The following is a 25,562-nucleotide window of genomic DNA, read 5'->3' as shown; positions in this document are numbered from 1 at the left end:
GTGAGACGGGCAGCATCACGGGGTAGCACCCTCCACCTGGCCACCACGGTACCCAGCTGGCCAAGGCTTTCCCCAGGAGGCCACCCCACCCCCCTAGACATGAATGCCATGCCCGAGCCAGCAGCTCATCTAGCATGTGAGTGCAGGTATCCCGCCCACGTCTATTAGTGCAAATGTTATAACCATGGGGTGCATCTGCCCTGCAGTCAGAGATGCACCCAGCAGGTCCAGACATCCCCGAGCTGGCTCTGCTCTCGCTAGCAGTAGCAAGGCAGGCGTGGCAGTAGGGGCAGGGCGAGCCATTCAAGTCCCAGGCAGGCGTGAACAGTCCATGCTGCCGCAGCGTCACTGCTCTCTGGTTCTGGAGTTAGACCAAAGCCAGCTTGGCTGTGTCCAGACGTGCTGCAGCCGCACCTCTGACTGCAGGGCAGACCCTAGTCCACAGCCTCACTCCCACTCCTAGCTCAGACCCACCCGTGGATCTGTGCGGGGCGGTTCAGGCTCCCTCTGGCCCTGCTCGATCATCTGATCCCACTGGAACAAGAGCCCAGTGGAGAGGAGAGGTTGGGGACGGATTTTCCAATGCGCTGGTGACACATGGGAGCTGATATTTTAAACAGCTCTTACTCCGCCATCCCCAAGTGCTGGGCCCTGCTGGCCGGCTCTTGGGGGGATGGATGGGTCAGTTTCCTAACGGCACCGGCTACAGCAGTTCTGCCACTCCCGGGGGCCGATCAGTTAATCAGTGGGGCAGCTCTGCGACCTGAGCAAAGCCCGCAGGTTAAAGGCTTCATGGCTACATTCCAGAGGCTCTGGGCAGGGCTGAGAGAGCACTGACTGGCTCACCGTGGGCCCCGCCTGTCCCGAGCCTTGGCGCTGCCCCCTGGCAGTGAGCCCAGCCCTTTCAAACATGTGGCCCTGCTGGAAATCGGGAGCTGAGCACCCACAGCTCCCATTGGCTCATAGGGACTGAGATGCACGATTCGGAAGGATGCCACTAGGTCCTGTGTGCAGGGAGGTTGGGGGCCAAGACTCCCAGACCCCTCTGGGCCTGCAACACCCACAGGGCCTGCTACAGCCACCAGCCAGCTCCTGCCTGAGGAAACACCCCAGCGGGCATCAGCAGCCCAGGACTGTGGATCCTGGGCAGCGGCAACCCACCAGGATGCTCAGCAGAGACATTCAGCGCCCAGCCCCACCGAATGGAGAGGGCAGAGCCGGGAGAGAAGGTGGAGAGCGGCAGGCTCCAGGCTCCTCTCCCATGCTCCCAGGGAAGGCTGCCATGGTCCTGTGCTGTTCCTCTGGCCCCCAGGCCTGTGGCTGGGTGGGCTGCAGGACGTCCTGGTGCTGCTGGGCTGAGCAGAGAGGATTGGTGCCCAGGAGGCCTTGGCCCAGTGATCTGTGGGTTCCTTAAGTTCCCTGGTCAGCCACTGGCCGCACCTCGCCAGAGGGCTGAGGTGGGACAAAGGCGTTTTAATTGCTGCTCAAGCTGCTGTTCTGCCTAATCAGCTTGTTCCAGCCACAGGCACAAATGTTAAACAGTAACTCTGCTGAGGGAAACAGGGGGGAGCCATTCCCCCGCCAGGCCTGTGCACGGAGGCTGCCTCAGCGGGGAGCAGTCCCCCCCACCCGGCCAGGGCCTGTGAGCAGCTGGAGCCATGTCCGGCCCCCTCCCCCGGGTCTGTGAACGGAGACTGCCTCAGCGGGGAGCTGTCCCCCCTACCCCGCCAGGGCCTGTGAGCAGCTGGAGCCGTGTCCGGCCCCCTCCCTCCCCCCGGGTCTGAGAACGGAGGCTGCCTCAGCAGGGAGCCATCCCTCTCCAGGGCCTGTGAGCAACTTCCACCAGCTCCTTCCCACCCTCCCTAGGTCCCTATCTACCTCTGGTCCATCAGGTCGCTGACCCGCGAGGGGCATGGCTGAGACCTTCATGCCCACACACAGCAACTCCTCCCTGCTCTTCCAGTATCCTCTGCTCAGGGCTCAACGCTGAGGGCCAAGGAGCTGTCCTGCTGCTCCCTCAGGTGGTGTCTCCCTGCCTCTGGGGACCTGGCTCTGCCCCCAGGAGCTGAGTGCACAGGGCAGCCCTGACCCATAGCCTTCAGTGCCTCCTCCAACCTTCTGCCCGTCCTCTATGACCAACAGCTCCCCATTCGGTTCAGAATTCCCACGTCCCTCACAGCAAACTCTCCCCTCCTCCGGCCCAGCCTGGCTCGGGACACTTGGGAATGTCTGGGTTATGCTTTTGTGCACAGAGTAATTTTCTAGAGGTCCCATCACATTATCTCAAAGCCTGGGGGCTGACCCAGTGGGTGATATGTGCTGTGTGGAGGGGTGGGTAGAGCACGGGACAGGCAGTCTGGACTCCTAGGCTTTATTTCCAGATTTCCCACTGGCTTATTGGGTGACCTGCAGCAAGTCACTTTGCTTTGGTGCCTCAGTTTCCCCATCTATGAAGAGATCATTGAGTTTCCTGGCTGATATGTTGTTGTCAGCGTCCATGGTGTGTCTTGCCAGGTAGGAGAGCTGGGCTGGCCGGAGGGGGAAGAGTACTGCAGAGCACTTAATTTCTGGAGACAGGGTGTAGATCCCGCAGTGACACCCACGGTCTCTGAAAGAAGTTCTATCCAGATCTCCCTGCCCAAAAGTCTGGTGCAGAGAAGGTGGTGTCTCAGGCTCTGACAAGGGGTGTGGAGTACAGAATCAGCAGCCAGACAAAATGGGGCAGGGAATAAGGTTTCTCTGTACCCCATTCCCACAGCCCACCAGTTCCAGACAGGAAAGCAGTGTCCTGGGATAACTGGAGACCATGGTGCTCACATTTTGGGGTGCAGTCCAGGCCAGTGAGAGGCTGTGTAACCACAGCTTGTCCTGTAACCCGGAGAGCCTTAAAATGCTCTGCTGCTGTAACTCCCTGTCTGGACACTCCCAACCAGTGGACAAGCGTGCCCCGAGAGTCTGTGTGCTGAGCTGCCCTAGTTCAGCGGCTGTGACTCCAGCAGCCTGCTTGTTACACCTCAGCCAGACTCTGATCTTCACCAGCCTTGGTTACTACTAGCCAGGTGACCCAAACACACCCCCAGTCCTGCATTTCCCCCAAACTGTCTGCCCAGAAATGTCCGGCCCTGTCCTGGAACATTCAGAGGAGTGATAAAAGCCCATTGCGCCTTTAAAGAGACAAAAGCACACAGCTTATTTCTTTGACTGGAGCTAATAAACACTTCATAGCAAACACAGCACTGGGTTGATTTAGAATAGAAGTAAAACTGGTGTATTTAACCAAAAAGAGAGAGGTCTGACGTGAGTTCAGGGGTCAGGGATAAAGACAGAAAGGGTTGCCAACAAATAAAAGTGAAAAACATTTTCCAGTGACTAAGACTTAACAAAACCACAGACTTGGTTCCAGGAAAGAGTCTTACCACACATCCCTCCAACCAGATGGCTGACCACCCCAGGTCAGGGTCTCCCATAAAGTCCAAACTGCTCGGTTCCTTTGTAATCTTAGATGAGAGATCACTTGGGGTTCTTTACCGCTGTCTTGTACAGTCCAGTGGACATTGGAAATGTCTCCTCAAAGGCCAGTGTCCCCGCTATAAGGAAAGGTGCCAGGAAGCCTGATGGAGAAGGTTCCATGCGAGTTTCTTCCCTGCTGGTGTTTTCTACAATGGAAAATGATCTGTCCCTGCAGCAGCTGATAGGCCAATGACTGGCCACTTGACTGTGATTGCCAATTGTCTGATTGCAGCTGGAGGGAGGCACTGGCCTTTCCTTTGTCTGGAAACACCTGTTTCCCCACTCCCCAGCCCTGTTTTGGTCCCATTTTTCCTTCCCACTTGCTCAGTCCTTTGGTGTTTACCGTACACGCACCACGCAGGAATATTAACGATCAGGGTGTTATTGGTTTTCCAGGGATACCTCACATGACACCCATTCAACACAGATCATGACTTACGTGAATTGGGACGCACTGAACAGGTCAGGCCAGCGGAAACTCCCTGCCTGATACAGTGAGCCCCCTGCCTTCTGGCACTGGGGTTCTCTTAGGATCACAGTAGGCTCTGCAGAAATCAATAGGGGCTGGCCTACGACCACCTGGCTGCTACAGGTACCAGCAGCTCCATCCTGCAGTGGCCAGGCGCAAGCATTTGACAGCTGCTTCCTAAACCCATCAGGTCAGCACAGTGCGGCTGGCTGGGGAAAGGAATGTGGCCACTAACAAACTGCCCTGTGTCAGGCCACGCATGGGAGAGACTCTGGCTAAAGGCCCCTCTTCCTTGCCTCAATTCACAGAGCTAGACTTTCCAAGGCACAGACTAGCAGTAAGATGACTGCTGCAGAACATGCATTTGCTAGCTATCAGGACTGTTTGGCCCTATCTATCACACATGGCCCACAGCACCTCACAATCACAAAGAGATTTTGGCCACGCACCCCTGCGAGGTGGGAAGTATCACCCTCATTTCACAGACAGGGATCTGAGGCACAGCGTAGACTAAGTGACTTGGCCAAGGGTACCCAGGGAGTCTGTGACAGAACCAGGATTTGAACCCCGTTCTCCTGAGGCCCAGTTCAGCACTTGATTAGTTAGAGCCCCCTTTATTTCCATGGCCCGGATTCCGTGGCCATGGACCAGGTAGTGTCTCTGGGTGAGGTTCTGATCTCTGTCATGGTGGTGTAGACCCAGAATAACTCCACTTCTGGCAAGGTAGTTACTCCCAGCATAAGGGAGAGCAGGCCCCTGCCTTCTGGGCCTCAGTCACCCACAATAGGGGGCCACTGTAGCACCAGCGTGAACCAATTGTGGGACTCCCTTGGGACCGTCAGCAAGCAGTCATGGCTCCAAAACAGGGCCTCTGGTGGAGACCATTTAAATATGAACAGAGGTCTCTCCGGACCAAAAACTAGCATCACAACACGGGCATTCCCTCCGGACTTCAGCTAATGAAATTAATGCACAGTCTTTAGCAGCAACAGCTGCAAAATACCTCTACCCTGCAAAGCCCCCAGCGTGTTGGTCTGGCCGGTGAAGCAGTGCCTGTCTAGGAGATGGTACGCACCGCACCCCTGTGGAGAAGGGCCGTGCTAGTATTCTCCTAGCACAGACAGGATCCTGAGGCACACACAGGCTAAGGCCAAGACCCTCACAAGTATTTAGGTGCCTAAATTCCACAGACTTCAGTGGAACTTCGGACCCTAAATATCTTGCAGGATCTGGGCCCAAGTAACTTGTCTAAGCTCACAGAGGAACCCTATGGCAGAGCAAGTCCTAATCACTGGTGTTACCACCATAACACAAGGCAGTGGAGAGAAGGCGGAGCTGAAGCTAAGGGTCTACATAGAACTGCAAAAAAGAAAAAAAAAAAAGAAAAAAATATTAGAAGAGATTGGCGGAGTCCCTGGAAAAATCATGGAGCAGGTCCTCAAAGAATCAATCCTGAAGCACTTGCATGAGAGGAAAGTGATCAGGAACAGCCAGCATGGATTCACCAAGGGAAGGTCATGCCTGACTAATCAAATCGCCTTTTATGATGAGATTACTGGTTCTGTGGATGAAGGGAAAGCAGTGGATGTATTGTTTCTTGACTTTAGCAAAGCTTTTGACACGGTCTCCCACAGTATTCTTGTCAGCAAGTTAAGGAAGTATGGGCTGGATGAATGCACTATAAGGTGGGTAGAAAGCTGGCTAGATTGTCGGGCTCAACGGGTAGTGATCAATGGCTCCATGTCTAGTTGGCAGCCGGTGTCAAGTGGAGTGCCCCAAGGGTCGGTCCTGGGGCCGGTTTTGTTCAATATCTTCATAAATGATCTGGAGGATGGTGTGGATTGCACTCTCAGCAAATTTGCGGATGATACTAAACTGGGAGGAGTGGTAGATACGCTGGAGGGGAGGGATAGGATACAGAAGGACCTAGACAAATTGGAGGATTGGGCCAAAAGAAATCTGATGAGGTTCAATAAGGATAAGTGCAGGGTCCTGCACTTAGGACGGAAGAATCCAATGCACTGCTACAGACTAGGGGCCGAATGGCTAGGCAGCAGTTCTGCGGAAAAGGACCTAGGGGTGACAGTGGATGAGAAGCTGGATATGAGTCAACAGTGTGCCCTTGTTGCCAAGAAGGCCAATGGCATTTTGGGATGTATAAGTAGGGGCATAGCGAGCAGATCGAGGGACGTGATCGTTCCCCTCTATTCGACATTGGTGAGGCCTCATCTGGAGTACTGTGTCCAGTTTTGGGCCCCACACTTCAAGAAGGATGTGGATAAATTGGAGAGAGTCCAGCGATGGGCAACAAAAATGATTAGGGGTCTAGAACACATGACTTATGAGGAGAGGCTGAGGGAGCTGGGATTGTTTAGTCTGCAGAAGAGAAGAATGAGGGAGGATTTGATAGCTGCTTTCAACTACCTGAAAGGGGGTTCCAAAGAGGATGGCTCTAGACTGTTCTCAATGGTAGCAGATGACAGAACGAGGAGTAATGGTCTCAAGTTGCAGTGGGGGAGGTTTAGATTGGATATTAGGAAAAACTTTTTCACTATGAGGGTGGTGAAACACTGGAATGTGTTACCTAGGGAGGTGGTAGAATCTCCTTCCTTAGAGGTTTTTAAGGTCAGGCTTGACAAAGCCCTGGCTGGGATGATTTAACTGGGAATTGGTCCTGCTTTGAGCAGGGAGTTGGACTAGATGACCTCCTGAGGTCCCTTCCAACCCTGATATTCTATGATTCTATGATTCTATGATTTTCACACCCCTTTTGCGCTCGCTCTGGAGGAATGCACCAGAGATGTGATTGGTAGCAGGAGTGTTAACCAAATCAGCACACGCTAAGTAACTATTTGGAGCATATTGACGGAAAGCAATATTCGCCACTTTAAACAGAAGTGTTGTACCGGAAACCTGATACTGATAATCACCCTCATCCAATACGGGAACACAGACCTTCTATGAGATCTTTGCATCCCATCCAAACTAAGCAAAATTGTTCTGGTTGCAGATCTCAGATATTAAGAAACTGAAATACAGAACAAGAGATAGGTTTCAGAGTAGCAGCCGTGTTAGTCTGTATTCGCAAAAAGAAAAGGAGGACTAGTGGCACCTTAGAGAGGTTTCTAACCATCAGAGGAGTGAAGTTTTGGAATAGCCTTCCAAGGGAAGCAGTGGGGGCAAAAGATCTATCTGGCTTTAAGATTAAACTCGATAAGTTTATGGAGGAGATGGTATGATGGGATAATATGGTTTTGGTAATTAAATATTCATGGTAAATAGGCCCAATAGCCTGTGATGGGATATTAGATGGGGTGGGATCTGAGTTACCCAGGAAAGAATTTTCTATAGTATCTGGCTGATGAATCTTGCCCATATGCTCAGGGTTTAGCTGATCGCCATATTTGGGGTCAGGAAGGAATTTTCCTCCAGGGCAGATTGGAAGAGGCCCTGGAGGTTTTTCGCCTTCCTCTGTAGCATGGGGCACGGGTCACTTGCTGGAGGATTCTCTGCTCCTTGAAGTCTTTAAACTATGATTTGAGGACTTCAATAGCACAGATATAGGTGTGAGGTTTTTTGCAGGAGTGGTGCGTGAAATTCTGTGGCCTGAATTGTGCAGGAGGTCAGACTAGATGATCATAATGGTCCCTTCTGACCTAAATATCTATGAATCTATCTATGAAAAAAACAAATTTACTTGAGCATAAGCTTTCGTGAGCTATAGCTCACCTCATCGGATGCATTCAGTGGAAAAGTGTAGCTCACGAAAGCTTATGCTCAAATAAGTTTGTTAGTCTCTAAGGTGCCACAAGTCCTCCTGTTCTTTTTGCGAATACAGACTAACACGGCTGCTACTCTGAAACCTGAGATTAGCTGGCAAATCATTTCCTGTAAGAAACAGATTCAGAAAAATCATGTGCTGCCTATGAACACTTTGGAAAAGGAAACAAGTGATGTTTGTCAAGTAATGTGTGTGCTCTGTGAAGGGAAAGTGTGGTCAAGGCATGAATTCTTCCATCAGCCTAGTGCTGGCTACACCTGGGGCTAGGTTGGTGTAGCTACATCTCTCAAGGGGTTGTGCATTTTTCACACCCCTGAGAGATGTAGCCATACCAATGTAAGTTCCTAGTGTAGATCAGCCCTTAGGAGTAGTGAGTTTGTCAGGTCTGGGACAGCAGTTGGTTTGTGGGGTCTGAGACAGAAGTTGCTTGTAAAGAACAGTAAACCCTTTGCTTGTTGGCACCAATGGGCCTCTGTGCCACGAATAACTGATTTTAATTTTTTGGTTCATGGACAAATCTGAAACAAAACAAAAAAACTGGGATCAAAGCAAAATGACAATTGTCAAAATTTTGGTGAATTGAAAAGTATAAACATTTTTTTCTGAATTAAACATTTTGTTCGGACAAAATCGATGTTTTATTTTACTTTTTACCATTTTCAGATGGTTTTGATTTATTTTTTAAAAATAAAATGAAAGGCTATTGTGAAATGAAAAGTCCTTTGGAACCAAACTATTGAAACACATTGATTTACTTCCGTGGATTTGGGAGGGTCTCTCCAGCCAAAACAATCCAGTGAAACCAACACGCTGTCGTGAACTGTTTCAATGTCACTGTTGCTGCATTTTTTTCACTGAAAACTGCCTAGCTCAGCTCACCAGCCTCCCTGGCAGGGCTGTTGCAAGGGTCATTCATTAATATCCGGGTGATGCTTTGACATGAAAAGTGCTACAAAAATGTTAAGGATTGTTGAAGTGCTTTGAAGAAAGAAGCACTTAGAAACCCAGGGAATGTTTGCTGCAGGGCCTGCAAAGTGTTCTTGAAAAATGACCCATTGTGCTCTTCGTAAAGTCCAGAGGTGAACAAGATCCATGGAGCAAAGTCTGTGGGGGGAAAGTCAGGCCCTGGTCCCGTCAATGGGAGTTTCGTCATGGATGTCTGTATGATAGTCATTTACTATTTATATTCCCACAGCGGCTAGGAGCCCTAGTCAGAGACCAGAACGCCTTGGTGCTAGGCGCTGTACAAACTGTGGGCCAGTATTTCAGCCCTGGTCCATAGAGTCTGTGGCTCAGGGCAGGAGGAGAAGGTGGCTGCTGCTTGTCACAGACGTGGCTACCTTACACAAAGGGTGCAAGGAGGGTGCGGGGCATGGGGGCAAAACTGAGACTGTGCCTCTCCCGTTTTCCCTCTGCAAGCGCTGGGTGGAGCTCCTAAAATCCACAACCCCCCTGTGTCAGGCTACACACACTGTTTATACCATGCAGCAGCCATGCCTACTCATCTTTTCAGTGTGCACTACCCTGGGTGAGGGGGAGGGGGCTGCACAAAGCCCTGGTGACCATGAGATGAGGCCATGGACCGATAGCTCATCTGCAAGTGAGACGTTCAGCTCCTTACCCCGGGCGACAGAACCAGGCTCGCAGAGTCCCAGGCCAAGCTGCTGCAGAGCTCTGCCCTTCCCCAGGGTGGGGAGAAGGAATTTGTTGGGAAATGAGAACAAAGCTCTCATCTTCCTACCCCGCCCCCCAGCGAGAAACACTAGGGCTGAAGCCTGGCCAGAATCACAATCCCAGCAGAGGACCACGCCGGAGACGTCCCAGCCAGCTTCAGGTTGCTGCTCTTGGGGGCAGGGGGCTGATCAGGCTCAAACCCCACATGGGACCACAGTGTCACCAGTCATAGCAGCGGTCCCCTGAGCCCCACCTCGAGCCGTGGAGACAGCAGCTGTTACCACTGCAATCGGGGCACGCTGGCTCTCAAGGCATCTCCTGCACATATACACGCCTGCTTCCCTCGGCCCCAGGGGTCAGCCTTGCTGGCATGCTGCTGCTGTGACTTCAGGTAGAATTGTGCAAAATGAAGCCAGCAGCCAGGACCTGCCACCGACTCACTCCGTGGCCTTGGGTAAGCCACTTCAGCCCCGATCCTCAAAGATTATTTAGATGCCTAAATGTCTTTGAGGACCGGGACTGCCTCGCTCTGTGCCTCAGTTTCCCCAGCTGCAATGATAATTATGTCTTTGAGGTGTATGGAAGAAAACCACCATGTGAATGCTAAGGACTATTAGCATCTGCATTACACCCTGGTTTACGGATACGAGATCTGGATGCCTGAATTCTTTTCCTGCCACTGCTGTGCATCTCCGGGGTGGGGGGGAGAAGGAGGAGAGACAATTCTCTGTGCCTCACTTTACCTATCTACAGAGTGAGAATAACTCTACAGTGCTGGCTTTGGAGCTGCCTAGAACTGATGACCAGGCTGCAGTGCTGTTTAGTGGACTTATAGCCTGAGTTAATTGACGAGCAGAAAATGCACCCATGCAGGGGAGGCGAATCCTGGTTGCCCTTCTCCCCAAACATGCCAATGCAGATCAGTTCCCTCTGAACACTGGGCTCCATGCCCCTGCTGGGCTAGATTCACCAGGAGGGGAAAGTCCCGGGGGTGGGGGGATCAAAAGCCTCATGGGGGGTTAGACACTTTCACAATGAGGGGCAGAAACTGACCCTCGTCCCCTGAGTTTAAGGGTGCCCTGAGGCAGCTGAGCCTGTCCAGGTCTCCACTTTGGGATGTCAGACCCCGGGCAAAGCAGACAGGCCTGCTGGCCATTGGGTGGTTTAAACGCCTCTTCTCCTGCTAGGCTCCTGTTCAGATGAAGCTGTCGGGGGTCACTGCCCCCACACGGGCCACAAACTCCCGACCTGCTGCATCCTCTGTGCGGGGGACTAGAGCCCAGCACCCGCTCCGAGAGCGGGACAATCGGAGGATGCCAGCCCCCAGGAAACCAAGATGAGGCCTGATGCCTGCACTCGCAGAGGCGGCCAGCCCCACACCATGACCCCTACTCATCTTGCCCCTGGGGTGCGCGGCTGCACTGGTGAGTGCTGATCGATGGCACTGATGCCTTGGGTGAATGGCACCAGAGATGGACAAAACCATGTTACAAATAAAAAGCGAGACCATGCCCTCTCCAGCCCCTGAGCTAAGAAGGTGGGTGTGAGCAGGGGGAGGGCTTAGCCCAGCGAGAGAAGCGGGAAGAAGTGGATTTATACCATGTGCCCTGAGGTCTGACAGGAGAGAGTGGGAACTCCCCTGACTCTTAGAATCATAGAATCATAGAATATCAGGGTTGGAAGGGACCCCTGAAGGTCATCTAGTCCAACCCCCTGCTCAAAGCAGGACCAATTCCCAGTTAAATCATCCCAGCCAGGGCTTTGTCAAGCCTGACCTTAAAAACCTCTAAGGAAGGAGATTCTACCACCTCCCTAGGTAACGCATTCCAGTGTTTCACCACCCTCTTAGTGAAAAAGTTTTTCCTAATATCCAATCTAAACCTCCCCCACTGCAACTTGAGACCATTACTCCTCGTTCTGTCATCTGCTACCATTGAGAACAGTCTAGAGCCATCCTCTTTGGAACCCCCTTTCAGGTAGTTGAAAGCAGCTATCAAATCCCCCCTCATTCTTCTCTTCTGCAGGCTAAACAATCCCAGCTCCCTCAGCCTCTCCTCATAACTCATGTGTTCTAGACCTCTAATCATTTTTGTTGCCCTTCGCTGGACTCTCTCCAATTTATCCACATCCTTCTTGTAGTGTGGGGCCCAAAACTGGACACAGTACTCCAGATGAGGCCTCACCAATGTCGAATAGAGGGGAACGATCACGTCCCTCGATCTGCTCGCTATGCCCCTACTTATACATCCCAAAATGCCATTGGCCTTCTTGGCAACAAGGGCACACTGCTGACTCCTATCCAGCTTCTCGTCCACTGTCACCCCTAGGTCCTTTTCCGCAGAACTGCTGCCTAGCCATTTGGTCCCTAGTCTGTAGCGGTGCATGGGATTCTTCCATCCTAAGTGCAGGACCCTGCACTTATCCTTATTGAACCTCATCAGATTTCTTTTGGCCCAATCCTCCAATTTGTCTAGGTCCTTCTGTATCCTATCCCTCCCCTCCAGCGTATTTACCACTCCTCCCAGTTTAGTATCATCCGCAAATTTGCTGAGAGTGCAATCCACACCATCCTCCAGATCATTTATGAAGATATTGAACAAAACCAGTCCCAGGACCGACCCCTGGGGCACTCCACTTGACACCGGCTGCCAACTAGACATGGAGCCATTGATCACTACCCGTTGAGCCCGACAATCTAGCCAGCTTTCTACCCACCTTATAGTGCCCTTGGGGACTGTCCGCCAAATACCACTAGGGACTGAGCAACTGCCCTGCTTCAGAGGGGCAGTGGGGTTGGTCAGATGGAAATCAGGATCAGAATTCTGCTCTGAGCTCTGCCATTCATTATGTGATCTAGGGCAAGACACTTCCCCTGCCTGAGTCTCGCTTTCCCATCTGTAACATGGGCATAATTATACTAGCTTTTCCTTCATGTCTTGTCTCTTGAACTGTGAGCTCCTTGGGGCAGGGGGTGGCTCTCCTTGCCTGTCCACACCCCGCCCTACAACAGCAGGACCCTGATCTCCGCTGGGCACAACCTGAGCACAGCTAAAATACAAATAATCATTCGTATGTCGCTGCCAAACCTTAGGGCTGCATAAGCCACTGACCCCCCCCCCCCCCCAGAAGATACTAGGAGGAAAGCCAAGGTCTGATTCCTGACCCGCATCTGCACACTGGGGTGTCACTCTGCAGAGGTCAATTCATGCCCGAGATTGCACTGCACAGGCTGGGATCTCATCCGAGCAGTGGGGAGCGGCGGGCCCGGGAGATGGGGGAGGATGCCGGTGACTTGCTTGGAAGAAGAGCGCAAAGCGCGCAGAGCTGGAGCGCTCCCCGCGCAGTCCGCGCGCTCCCGGAGCGCTGCCCCCTGCCCCCCAGCGAGCGGGCCCGGGCTGTCCGCTTCTCCGGCGGGCTGGGGAGCCAGTGCGCCGCTCGCTCCCTCTCCCAGCACGTGATCAGAAGAGCTATTTAAAGAGGCAGCATGCGGGCAGGTCGGAGAGCAGGCTCGCCTCCCCTCAGCGCCCAGCCGCAGCTTGCAGGGCCCCGGGGCTCGCCATGGCTGAGGCTTTCGCCGGCACCTGGAAGCTGATGAGCAGCTGTCATTTCGATGACTACATGAAAGCGATTGGTGAGCGCGTGGAAGGGGGCTGGGAACTGGGGGGTGCGGGGGACGAGCCTTTGTTCCCAAGGGGCAGCGATGGCGAGGGGCTTATTCTTTGCCCCGGAGACACAGGCTGGCCAGGAGAAAAGGCAAAGAACAGAGAGTGAAACCCCGGGATTGGCGCATTCCCGTCGCGGCGCTAAATTCCGCGCACTGTGCGCAGGCAGGTGTCGCCGCGCATCCTGGGCCGGGAGTGGCCTCGTACTGCGGGTAACATTTTAAACAATGGTGGCTGTTTTCTCTGTCCATTTGACAGTGAATTTCCAGCACACGTAGGGCTGGGGCAAAGTTCCTGTCCGGAGCAATGCTTTGGAAATGGAAAATACGGGACACGTGGTATTGGCAAGCAGTGGCCAGAATGGTCTTTCTTTCCTTTTTTAAAAATAGCAGTTTTTAAACCTAAAATCAAAGGCAAACGGGCTGCTGCGCTGTAGTTAAAATGCGTGCTCGCACACTCACGCGCGTCCCTTTCCGACCTTGATGGGGGGCATGGAAGTGGCAGGGTTAATTGCTCTGTCACCTGATGTCTCCGGGAGCAGCTTGGCCTGGCAGGAGGGTGTTCTGCACGACTGACAGCTGGGGGGCGGGGGAGGGGGTGTCTAACAGCAAGAGCTGGCGAGCAAGGTCAGTGTAACTGATCCAAGCCAGGCCCGGTACTGATATATCTACAATCAGACACAAAAGGGGAAGCCTGGGTTTTGCAGCGTCAGCCCCCAGTTGGGCAAGCGAGGCGTGGCAACTGGCCAGGCTCATCACTCTCGGCCACAGAGACTAGCTGCCAGCATCAGGGAGCTCTCAGGCATCAGCTGCACCCATGCAACCCTCTCTGCAGGAGCGGGGAGGGGGGGTGTTAGAGGCCCTTTGTGTTTGATGTAAGATTCTTCCTACCCTTTGCCTTGCCATGCGCTGGCAGCGGGAGCTTGGCTTCACTCGGTGCCTCTCCTCTCTGCCATGCGCCGACTGCTCCGTGCCAGGCAGCATTTGCAGATGGATGTGGATTCATCGCTGGGTGTCGGCAAGGTTCAGACAAGTGAGCTGGGCCCAGCAGCAGCAAGCAGGGGGTAGGGGGACCCTGGTCCAGCACCATCACAGTGAAGCTGCCGGGGTGGAATTGAGGGCAGGATTGGAACCCAGGTCTCCTCCTTGTGGCATTGGAGGAAAGGGTTTGACCTGCCCAGTGCCACACTGGACACCCCAGCCACCTCCAACTCACCTGGGCTGGGCAGTGCTCTGCTTTGCACGTGAGTGACTGTTGGAGCATGGGGCAGACACTGCTCCAGAGCACTGCAACCTCTAGCATCAACAAAGCATCCAAGAGGGGCTGCCTGACTCCTCGGGGGACCCATGCCCTGGCCAGCCTGCCTGAGCTACCCTGAGGGAGGGGATCTGTCAAAGATGGCGAGTGGCTGCTCCAGCCTTCTCCCTAGCAGATTGTGGGGCCTGCTGTGTAAAATGGCTGCTCCCTCGAACTCGGCTCCCAGAATCATAGAATTATAGAATATCAGGGTTGGAAGGGACCCCTGAAGGTCATCTAGTCCAACCCCCTGCTCGAAGCAGGACCAATTCCCAGTTAAATCATCCCAGCCAGGGCTTTGTCAAGCCTGACCTTAAAAACTTCTAAGGAAGGAGATTCTACCACCTCCCTAGGTAACGCATTCCAGTGTTTCACCACCCTCTTAGTGAAAAAGTTTTTCCTAATATCCAATCTAAACCTCCCCCACTGCAACTTGTGACCATTACTCCTCGTTCTGTCATCTGCTACCATTGAGAACAGTCTAGAGCCATCCTCTTTGGAACCCCCTTTCAGGTAGTTGAAAGCAGCTATCAAATCCCCCCTCATTCTTCTCTTCTGCAGACTAAACAATCCCAGCTCCCTCAGCCTCTCCTGATAAGTCATGTGTTCTAGACCCCTAATCATTTTTGTTGCCCTTCGTTGGACTCTCTCCAATTTATCCACATCCTTCTTGTAGTGTGGGGCCCAAAACTGGACACAGTACTCCAGATGAGGCCTCATCAATGTCGAATAGAGGGGAACGATCACGTCCCTCGATCTGCTCGCTATGCCCCTACTTATACATCCCAAAATGCCATTGGCCTTCTTGGCAACAAGGGCACACTGCTGACTCCTATCCAGCTTCTCATCCACTGTCACCCCTAGGTCCTTTTCCGCAGAACTGCTGCCTAGCCATTCGGTCCCTAGTCTGTAGCGGTGCATTGGATTCTTCCATCCTAAGTGCAGGACCCTGCACTTATCCTTATTGAACCTCATCAGATTTCTTTTGGCCCAATCCTCCAATTTGTCTAGGACCTTCTGTATCCTATCCCTCCCCTCCAGCATATCTACCACTCCTCCCAGTTTAGTATCATCCGCAAATTTGCTGAGAGTGCAATCCACACCATCCTCCAGATCATTTATGAAGATATTGAACAAAACCGGCCCCAGGACCGACCCTTGGGGCACTCCACTTGACACCGGCTGCCAACTAGACATGGAGCCATTGATCACTACCCGTTGAGCCCGACAATCTAGCCAGCTTTCTACCCACCTTATAGTGCATTCATCCAGCCCATACTTCCTTAACTTGCTGACAAGCATACTGTGGGAGACCGTGTCAAAAGCTTTGCTAAAGTCAAGAAACAATACATCCACTGCTTTCCCTTCATCCACAGAACCAGTAATCTCATCATAAAAGGCGATTAGATTAGTCAGGCATGACCTTCCCTTGGTGAATCCAAGCTGCTTTGACATTGAATAAACAGGGTGGGAACATTTTCCAGTCGTGCGGGTTGGACAGGGTCCACGGTCCCCCCGACTGTGACACTGAAATATCAGGGGTGCAGCATGGCCTGGAATAAATGAATGAAACATTCTGTACATGTTTTCCTGTGCATACATGCACACACACAGGCATGTGTACACACACACACGGAGAAGTCACCCAGTTTCATCTGAATCTAATTATTCAGGGCCAGCTCTGGCCTTCGATTACTTTGGCTGGGAAGGTTTGGCTTCCTGGGAGCAGAGGCCCAGCTGACACTCAGTGCAGAGCCAGCTTTGGGCTGCTACGGGGGAAGCCAGACAAATGTAGATGAAGATTTTGCAGAAGGGCCTAGTGATTCTGGGTACTCACCTGAGCACACCTTAAAGGAGAGGGTTTGCAGAGGACGGGTGCTTAGCAACCCTTTAGGTGTCTCAGCATGGGCCCCCTAAACCACTAGGGAAAGCCATGCTGTAGCGGGTTTGCAGTGGTCCCTTGCCCTCTGGCTCAGTGGGAAGCCACTCCACCTCACTGTGACTCTGGGATGCCACTCTATTGGGGATTAAAGCTGCCGCCTTTAGGCAAGGTAGAGCAAACAAGCAGGGTTAAGGCTCAGGCCCTTAGGTGGGGCAGAGCAATACAACAGTCTGGCATCCCAGCTCTGGCAGACGGCAGACAAATGTAGGCCTCTTGTCCTAAGGTGAGGAGGCTGCCACCCCAGGGGGGAGGTTGGCAGCAGGGGGTAGGGGGACCCTGGTCCCAGCCCAGTGGTGGAGTGTTCTGCCACTTGATCAGTGGGGATCTGCCCAAAACACATTGACCGGGGTTCAGGCAACAACAGAAACCAAACTACTGTCTGGTGTCCCTGGGATACTTTCTACTATCCCACTATAATGTATCTGCGGCTTGGGGTCATCTCCCGTCTCATTGGGGTATATGGCGAGTGGCAGTCTTGGCAGCTCTTCACCTGGTTCAGTCCCCTCCAGGAGCAGGGCAGGGCATGGCGCAGCGCGGGTTCTGGTCCGGGGATCTGCAGCAGCTTGGAGACATCTGCTTCATTCCCTGGCTCAGCCTCAACTTAGTTAGAGGCATCGCCTTTTACACTTCCTGTCTTGCCCCTTAGCTTCCGGCAGGAGGTGTGAGCCTAGCCTGGCTGCACCATCCAGGGATCACGGAGTGACTCTGTGACATTCCCCTGGTGTTATGTGGACCGGTGATCTGCTAGGTCACTCCAATCCTTGACTCTGGGAGCCAGCCTTACCCTGCTGTGCTGTGAGAACCCCCACTCCTGGGCTGTTCACGCACAGCCTCTAGCATGTAACCTGCTCCTTGGATTGTGCAACCGAATGACACTAGCCAATATCTCTGGTCCCAGACACAACCCTAGGAACCTCCTGTCTTTCAGTGTCCAGTTATGCCTGCTAGACGCTGCAAGTTTATATGAGTTTGTCAATTTAACAAAGAAATTGATATGTACCCCGCTTGTTATCCCAAGGAGAGTTTCTGACATGCTTCAAACCAAATGCATTGCTTCAGGTAGAATAAACAAACAAATTTATTAACTGCAAAGATAGATTTTAAGTGATGATAAATCAAAGCACAACAAGTCAGATTTGGTCAAATGAAATAAAAGCTAAATGCATTCTAAGCGGCTCTTAACACTTTCAATGCCCTTACAAACTTAGATGCTTCTCACCACAGGCTGGTTGCTCTTCAGCCAGGCTCTCCCCTTTGATTAGCGCTTCAGTTACTTGGTGGTGATGTCTGTAGATCAGGGGTCTCAAACACACGGCCCGTGGAGCTATTTGCTGCCGCCTACCAAGCTCCCTGCGCACCCCCCCACCCCCCGTTATTTCCTACGGCCACCAAGCTCCCCTCCCCCACCACCCCCCCTCAGCACGCCTCATCCCTGCTCCTCTACCTACCTCCAGGCACTTCCTGCCACCAAACAGGAAGTGTTTGGCAGCACTTAGCGGTTTCCAGGAGGGAAGGGGGAGGAGCAGGGAGCCGCATGCTTAGGGGAGGAGGCGGAGAAGAGGTGGGGCAGGGGTGGGGACTTTGGGGAAGGGGTTGGAATGGGGGCGGGGAAGGGGTGGGCAGGGGCGGGGAGGTGTCAGTGATATGGCCCTCGGACCAATGTATTAGTCTTCATGCGGCCCTCCTGGTAATTTGAGTTTGAGATCCCTGCTGTAGATGGAGGTGGAAGAGAGAGGAAGAGCATGGCAAACATCTCTCCCTTTTATTGTGTTCTTTCTTCCTTCTTGGCTTTGCCCTATCCCCACTTCAGAGTCAGGTGAGCATTACCTCATCATAGTCCCAAACTGACCAAAGGAAGGGGGGTGACTCACTTGAGAGTTCAACAGATCCTTTGCTGCTGCCTAGGCCAGCGTCCTTTTTTCCTGTGAGGCTGGGCTGGGTTTGTCCCACACATGCCCTGATGAGGTGTGAACTGCCCCTCTGCTCTTGGAGAGTTTTTGTCTGGGCTTGTTTTAAACCATGAGGATATATTATATTCTCAGCCTCATAACTATACACACGAAATTACAACCTATAACATAACTATAACAGCAATGCTCAGTGAATCATGAGCCTTCCGAAGATACCCGACATGACAAACTTTGCACTGGATACCACACAATCATATTATAAGGATGAATATTCATGGGGGTACAGGGCGGTCCCACAAGGTACAGAATGTCACAAACTCCTTCCCTTCTACCTCAGTGGGTGGCCACTCCACCTCACTACACATGCCCACTTGCTGAGAAGCTCTGTTCCCCTCCAGCGGTGGCTAGGCCAAACAGATTGATTGATGAGCCTGCTCCCAGCCTTGCCGAGGAGAGCTGGCTCTTTTAGCTCTGGCAGTAGAGGCTGATGCATTAGGATCCAGGCTCCCAGGTTTGATCCCTGCTGCTGCCAGCCTACCTCCGCAGGAGTGTCAGCGTTACACAAGTCATTCTTGGCCACGGTTTCCTGCATTCCCCAGCTGTGACATGGTCTCTGCACCACACAGCTCAGCCCCAAGCAGAGAGGGTACCGCTTAGACTGTCTCTAACTGGTGGTGGTGATTTCACGGTGAGGACTGTGGCTAACCCGCTCCTGTGCCTGCAGCAGTTACTGCTACATGTCCCGAAAGAAGGAAAACAGGCGCCGAGTTGCATGAAGCCAAGCCCTGTTGTGCCTTAAGTGAACGTTTGCTCAGGTGGTCCCCCCAGCTGAGCCAACATTTGCTAACTGCTGGCCTATCGCAGGATCACTTGCTGCATGCCACTGACACCCTGGCCTTCCCAGCAGCAGGTACGCAGCACTTGAATCACCTCCCAGGTATTGCGCTAGACGTCAGCCCTTGTGCCTCAGCCATAGGGGCCTTCCACACGATCCTGCTGAACGCCACTGGCATCAACGTCGGAAATGAGTCTGACGCGTGCTTGGGAACAGTGCAGCTGCCATGTAGATGAGTGCAGAGATAGTGGACACTGGGCCAAAATCTGTCCTGTTGCACCTTTGCAGCCCCAAGAAAATCAGCGGGTGAGCAAGGGTGTCCCAGAGACAGCAGCTAGGAGCTTGCAGGTGGGAACGCAGCCATGCACGTGGATGCTGGGGAAGGGTCAGCGCTCAGCACAGCAGCCCTGATGGAGCAAAGCACTTGAGCACGGGTGTGGGGGGCTTTTCTCCCTGAATGAACCTGAGCCCAGCCTTGTGTAGGACAAACCTTCCCTAAGGGTGCTCTCCAGAAAGAAGGCCTGCCGGCAGCGTGGATCCCACAGACAAACCAAGCTGCAGCTGTGCTGGGAGCTCAGGTGCACCTTGGACTCACACATTCAGAGGAAGTGTTTGCTTAGCGTGTGAAGCCCTCTGTCTCATTCCTCACTGCCCCCTCCTCAGTGCCTGCCGTATATCTCCCCTACCCACTGTATCTGAGCCTCTTCCAGCATCTGACTCCCTCCACGGCAGCTGCTCACATTCCTCTGGGCACATCTGTAACCACAAACCCATCGCTCAGACTACCACTGGCCAGATGAGGGCTAGGGAGGCTGAGGGCCAGTGCTCAGTGGGTGGAAAGGGAGTGGAGCTGGGCCACTGAACAGCTGCCAAAGACCAAATCCCGAGGGCATCTCCCATTCTGACGCGTGTCCTGAGGGTTGTAAAATACTGACTCGTGGATTCGGGCTATGCAGGGAGCCCAGTACAAACGCCAATACATTTCAGAGCACGGCTCCTCTCCGGGCTCCATTCAGCTGCTCGCTGGCAGTGATTTGGGGTCAGTGGGCCACATTCTCTCTCTCTCTGTTAGCCAGGAGGAATGCACCTTGAAGGCTGTGATGAGAGAGGCGCTCACAGAGCCAAAAGCCCAACTGAGATAAGTGAAGACAAGAGGCACCAACGCTCAGGAAATGGTCCAGTGCTACCTGGAGAGCGATGGAAATTATTTGTCAGTTGTGAGTCAGTCAGTACAGCTGAAGAGAGAACTGATTTGGGAAGGGGACTTACAGCACACAACCCCACTAAAGCTACTGAGATGCTGGCGGGCAGGCTCCCAAGCTCTTGGTTGTAGGAGTCAGAAATGATCACGGGTGTGTTGTCGCACACCCGCCCGTGCCAAGTGCAAGTGCCTAGCGTGAACCTGCCCCCTCTGGTTCTTGTGTCTCACAAGAAATAGAAAGGTGGTAATAGGCCTGAATGCAGCCCCCAGGAGTGCGTGTGGAGTCACTCCTTGGCAGAGATGGGTGGGAGCGAGGGCAGAATCAGGCCTGATGTGTCCTGTGGGCTCCCGCTGGTCGGTGATCTCTCGTCGGGAGCTGTGGGGAGAGGCAGCAAGGCTGAGCTGGGCAGTGAAGTGCTGGAGGGAGAGGCCATGTGGCGGCAGCTGTGACGGCCCTGTTTGGAGCTGCATTGCCCAAAGAGGAACCAAGGCAGGGCAGTCCAAAGCAGAAGGGTGGTGTCAAATGACACGGCTCTATTGGAGTTCGTTCACACCAGCTGAGGATCTGTTCTGCCTGCTCCCCCGCAGGTAGGCCTTGAGCCCACTGCCCTGTGAGCGGGCCCTGAGCCCACCGCCTGCAGCTCCCACTCAGTGCTGTCTGGTCTTGTTTGTCCCACAGGTGTGGGCTTTGCCATGAGACAGATTGCAAACCTGATCTGGCCCACCACCATCATCAAGCTGGAGGGCGACAAGGTCACCTTGAAGACCCAGAGCACCTTCAAGAACACAGAGATCAGCTTCAAACTGGGGGAGGAGTTCGATGAAACAACTGCAGATGACAGACATGTCAAGGTAGGAGGAACAGTTGGCATGGAGAACAAACAGGACACACACAGGGCAGCCCTAGCCACCAGATGGGGATTCTGCTAGATAGCCAAGGGCTAGTTTACATGAGGCCACTCAGGAAAATGAATCTGAATTAAAGGTGTGAATTAGTGAAAACACATTAAATCCCAGTGTGCATGCTCTTATTCAGCATTCACTTTGGAAGTGAATTAAGGTAACTTTAATCCCCTGTGGGAGCACTCTTATTCAGAGTTAATGCAGTTAACTAAACCACCAAACTAATTCAGATTAATTTTTCTGAGTGTCCCCACGTAGACAAGCCCTAGTTCAGATCTGTGTCCTGCCACCAGCATAGCAAATGTAATGCAGGGCTGTGAATCAAGGACATGGGTTTCCAAATGGTCAAGGTCTAATAGATATTACTAGAGATTGGCCTGAGCCAAACATCCCCAAACTCTCAGGTATATTTAGAATCTAGACACCAATCTAGATCCAACTTTGCAGTTGGCCTGATCTCTACAATGGGCCAAGGCCCGGGGTCCTTGGCCCCCTGGCCCTCTCTGCAATCTAGATATGTGGTACCTTAGCACCTACACCCTTCAGTCTGCCTCTTCAACCCATTCCTTCTCACCTACAATCCCTCCCTCTCTGCCTTGCCTCGGGTTTGCCTGTCCTGTCTCATTGAGCCTGAAAGCTCTCCAGCTCAGGGGACATGTCTCAAGGGAAAGTGACACAGTATTTTGTAATAACTGTCCTTTCAACCAGGAGATTTGTATCTGAGCTTTGTGCCCATGGCCCCTTGTTCCGGGGGGTGTGGAGACAACGGCTCATAGCCATAAACAGCCAGTGCAAATCAGAAGGGCTTTTGAATCAGAGAGAGGGAGGGCAGAGTAGAAGTTTCAACTCTGGACAGCAACAGGTGGCTGAGGAACCTACACGTGCCCCGAGGATCAGAGAAGGGACAGCAGCCGAGGCTGTATTAATTCCCTCCAGTCCATTGACCAAGGTGAGCATTCAGATAGGCACCTTTCCTGCAGCTGCTGTACGAAGCAGGCTGCGAGGCTGCCAGGGCCCCACTGCTGAGCCACAGGGCACTCTTGGGAGTCCTTTGGTAAAACTCCACACCAACCTGAGCAGGGGGCGTCTCCCTACCTGTCCTAGAGTCCCAGCTTCCCTGGACACTGCCTCACCAGAGAGAGCCCAGAGTGAACAGCCCTGCTTGGCAGAGCAACCAGAAAGCACCCAAGAGTTTGGTGTGGGTAACCCTCGGTCTGCTGCAGGGTCATCACCCCACCTCCTGCAAACACCACCCCGGTGACTGTGGGCTGCTGTATTCCCTACAGAGTTTAAGTGAAGCCTGGCTGCTGGGCTTAGGTCCTGTCCTCTCTCATACCCGTCTGAAAAGCCCTGCCCTCTCCTGGGACTCTGAGCTTGGGGCCCCTCTCTCAAGTCCTTTGCTCTTGACATGCTGCAGAAGAGCTGCTGCAGGAGTTCAATGTTGCAAAATCAGGTTCTTTTGCGAGATAAAATCAAGGGGAAGTTATCCACGCCTGGCTGCCAGATGCACTGGAAGCTTGTAATGTGAAGGCAAGTTGTGCACAATAAATACACCCAGCCCTCACTTTCCCCAGGGTAAAAGAACAGAGGTTTGCATCCCCCTTTTTGCTTCTTTGTGCCCTACCAGGAATGCCTGGAAGGGGCTTTCCAAAAACATTTGTTGCATTTTTATATTTTTACATTAGAAATGTAGGTTTGCAGCCCCTGTTTTCCATCCGTGACTGGAGAATTGGTAGGGTTCTGCCACCACAATTCTGAAGAATGGAGCATGATCAACTGGCGCTTTGGATGGGATGTTTAAAAACGCTGGTTTTGGTAACCCCTCCTTAATTCCAACGCCTGGTAAACAGTGAAGCGAGAACCTCTCTTTGGGAAAGATTCAAACACTCCCACCCCTCTATGCCGAATTACCTCACACCAGATCTCTCCTCTTCCAGGAGTCCTCCAAAGAAACAGGGACGGCAAGTTGGGATACCCCTGGGGGAGGGAACCCACAACCAGGAAAAACCCTTTTTGAGGGGAGGAAACCTGCCTTTTCTAGCGTCTCTATCCATCAGAGTCCCCCCAAAAGGGAGCACACCCTGGATTTCCCTGTCTTCAGGTTACTGTTAGCAAAGAACGCTCCCCTCCCTGGAGCAAAGTGAGATCTGGCTGCACGGACAGTGAGCTGGCATAGGCATGAGGCTCCCAGGCTCCATTAAATACACTTCAAAGACCTCAAACATGGCAGTTTGTGCCCTTTCATTAACGATGGGGATATCATCAAGGTTGTTGTGTTATAAAAATAAACTCCAGCCTGCCTTGGGGCTTGCCAAACTGCTGACATGCCCAGCACGCTGGGGCTTCTGCATGGGCTTCTGCATGGGCTGCTTGTTGTTAAACTGATTTATCTCTCGTCAGTGTTATTTAGTATCTAAAAGGATCCGGGCATGCGCTGGATGGGTGCGTGTGCGTATGTCGGGGGGCAGGTCCATATACAAAGTCTGCCCCCTGCTGGAGTGATGCAGCCATTCTCTTGGGGTACAGGCCTCAGGCTGGCCCTTGATGCAGGGGTGAATTTCAGCCTCTGTACATATAACCAACCTTGCTTAATTTCTTAGAGCGAGATGGGGCTCCCCCCCATGAGAGTGCTGGGATGGAGGCCTGGGGAGACCCAGACAACTGCACTGATGCTTCCTGTAGCGCTGAAGGAAGGAAGACAGCAAGGAATGGGGCCAGCCCCCATGGGTGCTGGAACTCGGGGTGCTGGAGGGGCTGCAGCACCCCCTGGCTTGATGTGGTTTCCATCCTATACAGGGTTTACAGTTTGGTTCAATGGCTCTCAGCCCTCCCACTACGGAAATTGTTCCAGCCCCCCAAAGAGAACGTGGCCAGGCCCAGGACAATCACGCTGAGCCCTACTGAGGGACGTAGCACATGCTATTTCTGAATGGTCTCCCCTGGCACCGCCTGGTGCTTGCTGTCCATCCCTGCATAGCGCCTCCACCACGCCCGCACCAGGACTGCCCTTTTGCTCACACCTGCCACCCAGCCAAACACCAAGACCTGCCCAGAGTCCGAATGGCAAAGCTAAGCGGGACAATCGGTCACACGCCCGCGTTGGCTCTGTCATATTCACAGCAGGGGTGTAGCCACGGGTGGGCCTGAGTGGGCTGTGGCCCACCCACTTAGCCTCCCGGCCCACCCAAATTGGGGCTGGAGCCACCCGAACCCACAGGCTGGGACTCCTGCCCCCAGCTCGGTGTCCGTCCCGCTGGCCATGTCCCTGTCCTGCTGGTGCCGAGTGCAGCTGCCCCGTCTCTGGCCCCAGCACTTGCCCCACCCACACCCATCCTCACGAGGCACCCCCACACCTGGGAGGGGGCGAGTCGTAAGGGTGGGTCTGGGTGGGGCTAGCACTGGGGCTGGAGACTGGGAGAAGTGTGTGGTGCCGACAGGAGTGAGACACAGACAGACACCGAGCCGGGGTTGGGAGGGGTGGGCAAAGCTTGAGCCCTGGTGGGGCCCCTTCTGCTCCATGGCCACACCCCCAGCCTGTGTGCCCTGGGCAGCCTCATCTTTGGGTGCCTGCTGCTGAGCGGTAAGGGCCAGTTGGAGGGGCTGCAGGGAGGTGGGTCCCCCTCCTTTCTGGCCCCCTCCCTCCCACATCCCATCATTGCCCGCCCACCCGAAGGTCGGGGCCCACCCAGTTTTCCTGTCCTCGCTATGCCACTGAGTCACAGTGGGTCCCCCACCCCGAGGCTATGACCTTGCAGGGACAGTCCTTAGTGCAGCATGGGATTTTTAAGGGGAGTGTTTGAGAGAGCCCTATAATGTATGGTACAAGCTGGAAAATCTATATAAATGGCTAAAGATACCTAGCACTTTACATAAGAGGCTTTTTACCACTTCACAAAGCTGGGCAAGAATCATCTCTCCCCCACCTCCTTTTTGCAGATGGGGAAACAGAGGCACAGAGCAGGGATGTGACAGTAGGAGGCATTGAGGGTCACTGGCAGAGTGGAGAGTAAATTCAGGTCCTGTCCATAGAAGCACACGGCCATGCCTGACTCCCTGTCACAGGAGGTTGTAACTTACAGTGAAAGAACAGGAATGTACATTGCTATGGGGCTCTGTAAGATCCTGGGCCTATATTCACTAGCCAAAATGTTCAGCTGATTCTACTGTGTGTGTGTGGGTGGGGTGGGGGGTCGACTCTCTCTTAGCTCAGGCTGCCCAGGGGATCTCGTGATGGCACTGGAAAGCTTGAGAAAAACATACAGGGTGACTAGGTCTGATGGAATCTACATTAATCCCACCTGGGCTTCCCATAGGGAGCAAGCAGGCGTGAAGTGCTGAGGACTATTCTTTGTACGCTGAGCATGTGCCCTTCAGGTGCC

At 53.3% G+C, this 25,562-nt stretch overlaps 1 protein-coding gene across 4 annotated transcripts in view; it reads left to right on the top strand.

The window, feature by feature from the left end:
* Nucleotides 1-25,562, top strand: part of FABP3 (fatty acid binding protein 3) — a 115,419-nt gene that overhangs the window by 77,454 nt on the left and 12,403 nt on the right. For 3 of the 4 annotated variants that reach the window (XM_048826171.2, XM_048826173.2, XM_048826172.2), the window contains one exon: nt 20,960-21,132. In XM_048826171.2, coding sequence (XP_048682128.1) covers nt 20,960-21,132 — 173 coding nt within the window. Of the gene's footprint in view, nt 1-12,889; nt 13,066-20,959; nt 21,133-25,562 lie in introns of those variants that run through there. The other variant, XM_048826175.2, reaches the window with a different exon arrangement.

Source organism: Caretta caretta, chromosome 19 (genome assembly GCF_965140235.1).
Source record: "Caretta caretta isolate rCarCar2 chromosome 19, rCarCar1.hap1, whole genome shotgun sequence".
Taxonomy (NCBI): Eukaryota; Metazoa; Chordata; order Testudines; family Cheloniidae; genus Caretta; species Caretta caretta.
The sequence above is the reverse complement of the archived record's forward strand: the minus strand, read 5'-3'. Positions and strand labels throughout refer to the sequence as shown.